This window comes from Hipposideros armiger, unplaced genomic scaffold (assembly GCF_001890085.2).
Source record: "Hipposideros armiger isolate ML-2016 unplaced genomic scaffold, ASM189008v1 scaffold_767, whole genome shotgun sequence".
Taxonomy (NCBI): Eukaryota; Metazoa; Chordata; class Mammalia; order Chiroptera; family Hipposideridae; genus Hipposideros; species Hipposideros armiger.
Genome location: NW_017732117.1, coordinates 804,217 through 815,504, shown reverse-complemented (window position 1 = coordinate 815,504; position 11,288 = coordinate 804,217). Strand labels below are relative to the sequence as shown.

The 11,288-nt window shown below is 40.4% G+C and overlaps 1 protein-coding gene across 1 annotated transcript in view; it reads left to right on the top strand.

Moving 5' to 3' along the window:
- Positions 1-2,192: 2,192 nt before the first annotated feature.
- Positions 2,193-11,288, top strand: part of LOC109373981 (opioid-binding protein/cell adhesion molecule-like) — a 60,620-nt gene continuing 51,524 nt past the window's right edge. The window contains exon 1 of the mRNA XM_019628242.1: positions 2,193-2,232. Within this exon, the coding sequence (XP_019483787.1) occupies positions 2,193-2,232 (40 nt within the window). The remainder of the gene's footprint in view (positions 2,233-11,288) is intronic.

Genomic DNA, 11,288 nt, shown 5'->3' with positions numbered 1-11,288 from the left:
TTGGTCCTTTCAACTTATTCCATTTAAAAGCATTCCTTATTTCAACAATAGTCAACCAGGCTTGATAAAAGTTTTGTTTTCTTATGCGGAGTTACTTGGACTTCCTCCTATGACACCTCCCTCTGCTGTTGTCTTCTACGTATGAAGCATTCTACATGATTCTGAAGGGAAGGAGGCCTAGGTGGAAAGGGAAGTTGACATACTTGAGATAATTAAAATTTATCTTCCTCTCCAGATCAGTATGCATTGGTGGAGGCCAAGTCAGATTCCTAATTCACAAGAAAGAAAAAGACAGGAATGTGAAACGGTAACCTGGGTATGTGAAATTAGTCTACAATCAACCTTATTTTTATTTTTAAAGACATAAATAGGTTAGTGGTGATAAACCAAAAATCTTGTTTTATTTCAAGAAAAGTATTTGGAAGAACACTTGAGTTTGGGAATGACTTCTTAAACAAGACTCAAAATGCAAAAGTTATATAAACAAAAAAAAAGATTGATAGATTTGGCAATGTTAAAACCTATTACAATGAAAGACAGGCTCATAAATGAAATCAAAAGATAAATAGCAATCTAGAAAATAATATCCTCAATATCTATAATAAAAAATGAGCCATATATAGAATTCTTATAATCTAACAAAAAAGACAATCTAAGAGAAAAAAAAATGGGTAAATAGGAAATATATGGGAGAACAAGGTAAATGGATAATAAATATAAAAAATGATTTATTTCACTAGAAATCAAGTCATTACAAATTATGACAAGGAGATATTTTAAAGCAATGGAATTGGCAAAATTTAAGGAGATAACATTTGATTTTGGTGAGGAATTAAGAAGGCAGGCATCCTTACAAAGCACAGGTGACCATGAAAAGTTGTTAGCTCAGTTTAGACCAATTTGGCAGCATTGATCAAATTTTGAGCATTTCTAAGAATCTTTTCTAGAGGAATTCTTATAATATGATCAAATAGAGCTGTAGAAGTCTGTTTGTGGAAGTGTACTTAATTGAGAGAAATTGGAAACAACCTAAATGCTCATTAAGAGGGGAGCTTTTAAATAAATGATTGTATATCTTTTTATACAGCCAACAAAAAGAATAAGGAACAGGACATTTAATTTGCCAAGTCTAAGGAATTTCACTAATATTTCACTGATATTTTTATTATAATTGACTAAGAATTATAAATCCATTAAAAGTAGGTATTTTTATAATATTCAATCTCCCATCTAAGAATGTGGTATATAACCTTTATTAAAATTTTCTTTTATCTCTTGGTAAAATGTTGTTGTTTTCTTGGGGGTGGGGATAGAAGCCCTACCCTCTTCTAAGTTATTCCTAGGCATTTAACTTTTTTCATTGAAATTGTGAAAAAAAAATCTTTTTTACCTTTACCTTTACTGTTATTAGTGGCATTATTTAAGAAAGTTACTGCTTTTTGTATTTACTTTGCCTTCAACCATATTAATACATTGTCTTATTAGAAAACAAAACAAAACAAAGAATAAGGAACAGCCATACAGACACAGGAAGATATGTTGTGAAAATGTGGCAGACGAACAAGTACATTATTATCCTGTTAACATAAAATAAAAAGACTAATGTGTGTATTTACATGCTTCTGTATGTGTAACTGCACAGAAAATATAATATTAAGTTGTACCACAAATTGTGAGCCGTGCTTTCCTCTGGGGAAGGGACTGCGGAGGAAGTAGATGTGCATAGTGGTGACTTTCACATCTTACGCAACACCCTTCTTCACTGTTTGAATCTTTAACCAATGAATCTACTCATCTATTAACTGTATAAAAGTAAATAAAGAAAAAAATACAGGTCCCCATATACAGTTAATTTATTATTAATAAATAGAGGAATTCTCTCTGTGTGGAGTTAATTTGGAAAGCCCTGAGAAAGCATCCATGATTTGTTTATTTCCCCAGAAAAAAAAACTTAGGTAAGACAAGAGCCATCAAATCAAGAAATAAGTAATAAAAATAGAGTTATTTGACTAAGGGAAAAAGCTATTTATTCATTCATTAATTTAACAAATAAGTGTAGAGCAACTTTCTGAGCACTGGAGATACAGCAATGAAAAAAGCAAAATTCTTGCCCTTGTAGAGTTTAAATTCTAGTGGCCAGGGGGAAGCAGGGGGCTAGGGTGGGGGTCAGGCAATAAACAAGTACATACGTAATGTCAGATAGTGTGGAGCCCTCCTATAAAAACAGGCAAGGTAAGGAGGCTGAGTGGCCCATGGTAGGGATCTGTGATTTCATGTGAGGAGGTCAGTAAAGGCCCCACTTCTGAACAGAGACCTAAAGGAGGAAGCAAGCACCTTCTGGAAGAAAACCTTTCCAGACAATAGCAAGTACAGAGGCCTTGAAAGGGGATCCTTCTCCATGTGTTGGAAATGCAGAGTAAGATAGAGTGATAAGAGTTCAGGGAAATGAGAGGGAGATTGGGAAAATAATGAAATGCATTTTGTTTATGTGCTGAATGATTTACATAAATTACATAAATTATTTAATCTTCGAAACTCCAGGGAGCTGATAATAATATTTCCATGTTCAGGATGAAGACACTGAATCTCAAAGCAGATAAGTAACTTGCCCAAGGCTACATGGCTCTTAGTGGCAGAGCTATATTTGAACCTAGCTCTCTTTGAATTTGGGAACTATGCCCAGTTCTAGAACAGTAGGACCCAAGCCTGCCTGAATTTCAGAAACTGTGGAATCAGAATCTGCAGGAGAGGGGCCTAATCATCTGTATTTTTAGAAATTTACTTAAATTACACAGATGATTGATCAGTCAAGTTTAGGAACTAAGTGTCTAGTCTAAGCTTGCCCTTGGCAGATGGGAAATGCACATCTTCACAGGTTGAATGCTTCCAGGAGCTACCTAGTCCATAGTGTGGCAGAGTTGGGCCTCCACACAGATGCCCTGCCCCTCAAAGTGTTCTCAGACTTTGAAGTGCAGTAGAGCAGGCCTTCTCAAAGGGTAAGTTGCCTAAGCATCACCTGCAGCCTGCTTAAACTCCGGAGGCTGTTCAGCACACCGGGGGTTGTCCCTTCAATTTCGCCATTTTTAGCCACTTCCCGGACCATCCCGGGCTGCTGGCCAGAGACTACACTCTAAGTAGTAAGAACTTAGAGTTTCCTGGAGAGTTTGTTCGAGCTCCCTGGGCCTCAACCCTAGGCTTAGAGATTGAAAACTAAGTGCTTTCATTTAAGCTTGTGACAATGACCCTAAAATATAATTTTTGTGCCCAGTGATAGAAAATGGTGTTTGTGTGTGTGATAATGTTGAGGAAAGAGATGGTGGTGAAGGGGACAAAATGGGAGAGGGAAGGAAATGCACTGATGCAAGTTCATGAGATCCCCTAAGCTCAACTCCTAGAATATATTTACACAGAAATTGTGAGGGGAAATCTGAGGCAATTATGAAGGTAACACAAGTCAAATATCCCAAAGTTCTTTCTTCATTGACCTGGATAAATTGGATATTTTTCTAACTTGATTAATCCAGATAATTGATATGGGTAGGGGGGCAGTTCTTGAATTACTTCCTGTGCTAGCTCCACTGGACAGACATTGCAGCAGCATATGAGGAGAACGTCCATGGTCTTGCTGAAACTGGGGCCTTTTTTCTGGAGGTCTAGGCATTTTGCCAACTTCGCTACCCTAGTCCCTCCCTTAGTGCCACCACTAGGGACAATTCTAGCTGCAAACTTGAGCACTGTTTTCCAACCAAACCTAATTATCCAGGCCTGATCACTGACCACACTGTCTCTGTGGAAATTCGTTTTACTGCCATGAATTACATGTTGGCATAAGAGATGAGTCAGGTAGATTAAGATATATTATCTTGATTGTTGGATGCCCATTTTTGCTTCCCTTCCAGAGAGGTTAGGATGCAATGTAATTGAAATTGTGTTCTTGTGAGTATCATGGCAGAGGAACCTGCTCTAAAGGCCCCTAACTAACAAGGAGGCTCTGGCCAGGAAGCAAAACTGACTGCATTATTTCAATGTTATAAATCATCATCTGTTCTTCAGTGTCACTGGCTCCTGGCTCAGGAAAACTGATGGGCAGAGATCACCTTCAACTCTGAACAACCAGCATCCCTGGGCTCTTCTGGGCGGGGCTCAAATTCCCAAATAGGCTGAGGTTTTTGATTTCACAGGTGGTTCAGGCAGTCTGCTTGGCAGCCTTAGGAGTTGGGGTGTGTGAGTGGCACAATTATGGGACTGGAGATCTGACTCACTCTGTTTCTCCTTTGGCGCACTTAGCGTCCTGGTGTATGCCATTAATCTCACTCAGCCCTACTGCCCATCTATAAAGTGGGATAAGTAATCCTACCTAATTTCATGGGCTTTTATTTAATTACTGAGATGCTTTGTTTATCCATCATCTGAAAGGAGCTAATCACATCTAAATAAAGTCCCAAAGCAATTTTTAAAAATTTCATTAATTGCCATGGAAATTTTTCTAAGGGATTGTTTCTAAGAGAAATCTTTCCCTTCCTTCCCTTCTTAAGCATGGTATATTTGATATTTTTAACCTTGTTTTAATGACTCAAGGTCATTATTGTGAACAGTGCTTATTGAACAGTGCTGAGTTTTGGTGATACGCTATGGCACTATTGAAAGGCATGGTTATTTGCTCCTGTGAAATATAGCCCCCAGTTGCTATGCTTTTGAGTTCATGTGTCTACTTTTTATAGTTTTTCCTTATTCTCCCTGTGGTCAGGATACTGGTCATCAAATTTTGCTGCCGAAATTTTTATTTATCTTTAGTCCACATACGTCTACCTCCCAAAGTCCCTGCCCGTTCTACCTCAGCACTTCTCAGTTTCTATGTTCGCAATGATTCTCAAACTATTATTCATTGATCCTGTGATTCATTGATCCCCAAGACCCCTTCAGGGGGTCTGTGAGGTCAACACTATTTTCATAGCGAGACATAGTAAGACATAATTTGCTTTTTCCAATATGCTGTCAAAAGTTTGAAAAATACTGCATTATCAGAATCTATCAACTCTTGCCTTTTATACAGACATTTGCCCCTTACTGACATTTTGGTCAAGGACACACTACATATACAGTGATGGTACCATGAGATTATAATGTAGCTGAATAATTCTCATCACCTAGTGATGTCATAGCCATGGTCATGTCTTAGCACAATGCATTACTCATGTGTTTGTGGTGAAGCTGGTGTAAACAAACCTACTGCGCTGCCAGGCATCTATACCGTAAGTATAGCCCATACAATTACGAGCAGTACGTAATACTTGATAATGATAATAAATGACTATGTTACTGGCTTATATATTTACTATACTATACCTTTTATTGTTATTTTAGAGTGCACTCTTTCTCCTTATGAGAAAATGGTTGCTGTAAAACAGTATGCTGTGTTATGCCGGCAGCAGCCTCATACATCTTATATTTTCCGCCTCTCTTGATTGTATCATTTTCTCTTGCACTTGATTTAATCTCAGGTTGCTTTGTACAGTAACCTGCTGCTCAGGCTTGTTGCCTAGGAGCAATAGGCTGTACCAGATAGCTTAGGTGTGCAGTAGGCTATACCATCTAGGTGTGTGAGTGCACTCTATGATGTTCACACAATGATGAAGTCGCCTAAGGATGCATTTCTCAGAACTTTACTTGGTTAAGGGGCACATGACAATATCATTGCTGCCTCAGAGCCTCACAACAATCATGCAAGGCAAGCTGATAAGGAATTACCCTCAATGTCTTGCTACAGGGGACATTGGAAGCATAATTAAATTGCAAGTCTAGATTAGTATCTGCATTTTCTAGCCCCCGGTCAGGGTGTGTTACATTATACATTAGTTAGCCCTGGAATGGGACATAAACAGATTTATGCAACTTTTGTTTGATCTGAGTGTAAGTCAGATCTGAGTGGACTCCTGAGGTCCTCTCTTCTGAGTCTTTCATGGTCTTTGACACGTAGATTGTATGTCATCTATCTTTTTTTCGATTGAAATAACCTTTTCTACTCAATACCACCATCCCCATCTCCTCAGGTCTCATTTCCTCACTCCCTTTAGGCCTCTGCTTAAATATGACCTTCCCCGAAGGGCTTTTTCTGACCATCCAGGATAGAATAGCCCTTTTCCCATAGCTCTCCACCCTCTCCAGGCCAGTTTGTTTGTTTTCCCTGCATCACTGGCCCATCAGTTTGTTGACCAGCTCTCCTTACTGAAATCTAAAATTGAAGTGACCGCCCTGTTTCCTGAGTGCCCCTGGCTGTACCTGGCACTAAGGCGAGGATCAATATTTGTTGAATGAAAGAATGAATGTCTGGTGAGGTTTAGGACTTTTTCAGAATCTGTGTTCTGGTCAGATAAGTACCCTCTGAGAGAAGTTCTGGATAACGCTATATTGTCTTTTACACATGTGTTACCACACTCACTCCGCTGAGTAACAATAGCAAGTGATTGTCCACCCTGCAGGGAGGAGAATGGGGTTAAGAGCTACACTGCTACCTAACTGTGTGACCCGGGTCATGCACCCATTCTGAGCCTCAGTTTCTTGAATTATTGCAAGAGTGTCTTGGGTTGCTTTCACTAGTAAACAGTCTCTGAGGCTCAAATATGAGTTTTATTGGAAGTTCTTTTGGAAACAACAGCCCTGTGAGGGTGTGAGTAAACATGGGGCTGAAGCAGCTGAACTGAACAGTAGCTGTAACAGAAGCCTGGGTCCATCCTACAGGGCGTTCTGGTGCTGAGACGGCCTTTGGTGTTGTCCCTGATTGAGGAAGGGGCTCAGCCTCTGCAGCAACAAGTCGTTGAATATATGCTGCCCTGGGATGGTGCATGTCATTGGGCAGGGCTGTCACCACCCCAGCTCCCTGGGGTAACTCAGCAGACAGCACTCCAGACAGCTGGAGGGATAAGTGTTTCAGTCCAGAGGAGGGAATCTGGGTGGGTCTGCCATGGCCTGCACCATAGAATGTGGGACAAGGACATTCTTGGCAAGTGCTTGTCCACAGTAATTACTTGATGCATTTTAGTTATTATTATTGTTCTGACAACGTCTTCACAGTCCTTATTACTGTATGATGTTATCTTTGTTATTGGTTGGTTATCTCTTTATGAACTGTTACTCCACTAGAAGACAGGGGTTTTATATCATTTGTGGCACTATTGTCAGTAATTAATCAGTCCCTGGCACATAGTAGGCACTCAATAAATATCTGCTAAAGGAATAAATCATTTTAAGTCATTCATAAAATCATTTTAAATGATTTATAAAATGATTCATTCCATGTGTGTGTGTGTGCATGTGTGTGTGTGTGTGTGTGTAGTTACTCAGCAACTATAATGTAAGCTTATTAAGATCAGAGTATGTGTCTTACACCTCTTGTTATTGCCTTTGTTACCTGTCGGAAGTGACCATTCTTTTGGATGGTATTCAAGGCCATTTCAATCTGGGCCAGTCCTCTCCCAGTCTCATCTCTGCTCCTGTGCTTTTTGGAGCAGTCTGACTCCCTCCTGTCTCTGCAACTTGAGCAGGAGACCATTTCTGCCCCGAGTGCTATTCCTGAACTTCTTGGCTTTGCTATTTCCTTTTCATTCTCCAGGTCTCAGCTCCAGTCTCATTTCCTCCTGGGAACCCTGAACACCAATCTGGTTCTGTGCCTCCTGTCTGCTCCCACGCACCCTCGGTTTTCCCCCCAGAGGCACTTATCACAACTCCGCGCTTTAATCATTTTCATGACCCTAGACTCCAACTAGGATTGTCTTATATGTCAATATTCCTGCTGCTTCACACAGGCATTGGTGGGCTAATGATCATGATTAATGTGCTCTTACATAACCATATATAACTTATATAAATAAGTTTTATAAAAAGTATTGTTGAAATCTTTCACTTTACCTGAACTATCTATGTTGAACGATACAACAATAATACCACAAACTCATTTGATAACTTTCCCCTGATAAGTTCAAAGCACTTGACATGCTCACAATTGTTCTATCCTCCACACTTGATGACTTGGGTATGTTGCTTTGTGATGGAAGTAAGTTGGGCCTCCACTCTCACCACCCGATACAGGCAACACTGGTAGAATAATTTATCATTTGTTGACGAAATGGATGAATAATGTGGTTATGGTCTAACAGGGAAGACATAAAGTCCTTCCAGCAATTCTCTATTGCTACTGACAACAACGCACTTGGAAATGAACAAGATGCATCATAAGGCAATTAGACCACATACATGTAATTTTCTTGTAATTAAAGTACAGAAACACCTAAACTAATTGACTAAAATTAATTTTAAAATGTTCAGCCTCGTATGAGCTCTCTTTTCTCAAGATTCCTTTAGCAATTATTAGAATTCTTAGTTGTTGAATTCACACTGCTTGAATCTTTCATTGTTATTTAACATTATATGTGTTTATGTATTGTTTCCTTTATTGCACTGTGTTCTGCTTAACAATGGAAACCTGTTTACTTCTAACTGCAATTCATAAAAAGCATAGGGGTTCCTCTAAACCTCTAGGTGCCTCTGTGAGCAATAGAGTAAGGAGGGAGGGAACGAGGGAAAGAGGGAATGGATAGCTATCAGAATGAGCCCTGGATGACAGTCCTGGGTTCCTACACTTCCCCACCCCAACCCCAAAAGAGCAGCTCAGTTTTTGTAACATGGTGAATTTTCAGTGTAAGATTTCATTGGCAGAGAGGATTCCACTACTTAAAAACAGGTTTGATAGCCACTAATCACTAACATAGCTGATCTGTTATATCATCTGATGTTGGTTTTTTCCCCACTAAAATGTAAGCCCCATGAGGGCAGGGTTTATTGTGAGTATTGTAGGTGATAGTTCATATATAGAATACACGGATTAGTTAATTTGATAAAGCAGGTGCTACACAAAGATGGTCTTCATTGATATCTGATTGACTTAAGATATTTAAACACAAGAGGCCTTCTTTTAAGTTTAGGATGATTTAAATGTAGGGTGGCCATATAATGTATTATCTACACTGAGACCCTTTTGAAAATGAAAATTATGATATGCATAGTTACAACAGGTCAACAGATGTAAACTGCCTCTGGCAGAATAGGACATTAATTTGCCCTCTTGAGTGACAGACATCTCAAGGGGATCTTGCATGAGGGTAAATTTTAAATTTCCCTTTTGTCAACGGGAATTTCAGTTCCTTTTTATTTTCCCCTACTAGACGTGGTTATTACTTGCAGGAAACAATCCAGTGTTGGTCTTGTTACAGATTACTCACTTCTCCCAATGTGTGTGTGTTTAAAGATCAGGGCCACAACCCGAAGAGTAAAGGTTCCTTAGAGGCCTGATTGGGATATCCTATCAACAGTGCTGGGTGCCTGGCTTTCTGACACTAAGGGATGCCAAAATGAAGACGCTTTCCCCCTAACAGAGAGAGTAGCTCTTATATGCCGCCTCTGCTACTGTTCCCCTCCCAGGCCCTTAACAGAGTACTGTCCATGAGAGTGATTCAAGTTATTCTAAGGGCCATGCCACAGATGAGAGGCACCGAGTTGGGGGTCAAACACCCTAACTAACAGGCTCTTTCCTCGGTCAATGAGGTGGCTCTGAGTTAGAGCACCACCAGCTATAGCACGTAAGTTATCTTGTTACGCTGGACACTCCAAGCTCATTTCCAGCATTGATGAGTGTATGATAGAGTATGTGATCATCTGCAGGGTAAAGGATGTTGTGGTCCTGCACTGAATTTAAGCAGTTTACAATAAAGTAGAAATGAAGTGAGCAAGCCCAGTTAAACTCCTTTTAAAAGCTGGTATTAGGAGCATAGGATTTAGATTAAGCCATTTAAGAATGTCATTGTTATGTTTTAGGAGAGGAGCTTGACCAGCAATATATCCAAGTTTATGTGATACATTCTGTTATAATGGTGTTACACCCTGTTCATAAAGCAACAACTATCTCACAGGAAAAGGGTGAATCAGATGGTATGCTGGCACTGCCCGGACATGTTTATTCTGTTCCGGGTCAGCATGTGATTATTAAACTCTATTGGAAAAAACAAATTGACATTAAGACTGAAAATCACATTGTTTCTAGGTAGTATGCATACTGGCTACGTGCAGATATCATGTCCCTGCAGTCATGAAGCAATTCATGTGCTGGTGTGGATTTCCCACAATTTAGTCCATCGTGCTTCCCATAGAGCAGCTTGATTAGATGTGAAAGCGCCTCCTCTCTCCTCTCTGCCATAAACCTGATAGAATTGGCTTCACAAAACCACAGGTCCCATTTCATTTCAGGCTGGGGAGGCACTACCACCACATCCCCAAAGGCCTTGGGTGCTGGTGGCTCCCTCCTATCTGGGCCCTGTCCTCCCCCTAGGACCCCTAGGCGGGGCTGTCACTGTGAGCAGCGAGTGGAAAAGGCAGTGCAGCGTCCCCACTGTGGAGGGGCCGCTCTGCCAGATGACGAGGTGCTTGGAGGCTCCCGATTAGATATCAGGCCACAGAAGCCTGCCCTTGAAAAGCTGGCCTCTGGCTCACTGAGCATTGGTGCTCACCCTTCCAAATCAGACTTCGAGGATCAAACTTTTAAGATGAGTTCCACTGTTGCTGACCTCTCCAAGGACTTGGGCACAAATGCTGATTTACTCAGACCTTATTTCCAAAAGCAGGTTATGGCCTGGAGGATGCTAGGTCTGTAAAGCTAGCGGCAGAAGTGAAAGGTGACTCTCCAGTCATTTGGGGTCTAAATTTAGAGACCACACAAATGAGGCCAGTAGGAAACAATGTGCTTAGGAGGATGCAATTCAATAGATATTCGTTGAATGAACTCTTCAATTTGCTAGTCCTGGTGCTTTAAACTACCCCTACCCCCAAAATACCAAACAGATCAACAAACAAAAAACTATCCTGCCTATCACATGCTTTGCACAGAGTAGTCATCTTTTCTTGCTAATCATGTGAAAGTGGGAAAGTATTATGAGAAGGCAAAACATGAAAATAGCTGTTGGCTCATGATTACAATTTCCCCGAGGTCATTTAACAGGGCAGAATTTTCCCCTGGAGCCAGAATCCACTAACCAAGAGCCAAAAGTAATTTTCCTCAGAAAAGCATTAAGAGGATAACTTACAATGTACTTTCCAGAATTCTTCTACCTTCCCAACCCATTCATGCTATTCCCCTGCCCTACATGCTGTCCCAATTCTGCTGTTGAAATGAGAACATTTCAAAGCCTGCTTCAAACACGACCCACTCCACATCCCAGGTTCATCTCTTGCACCACTCTCCC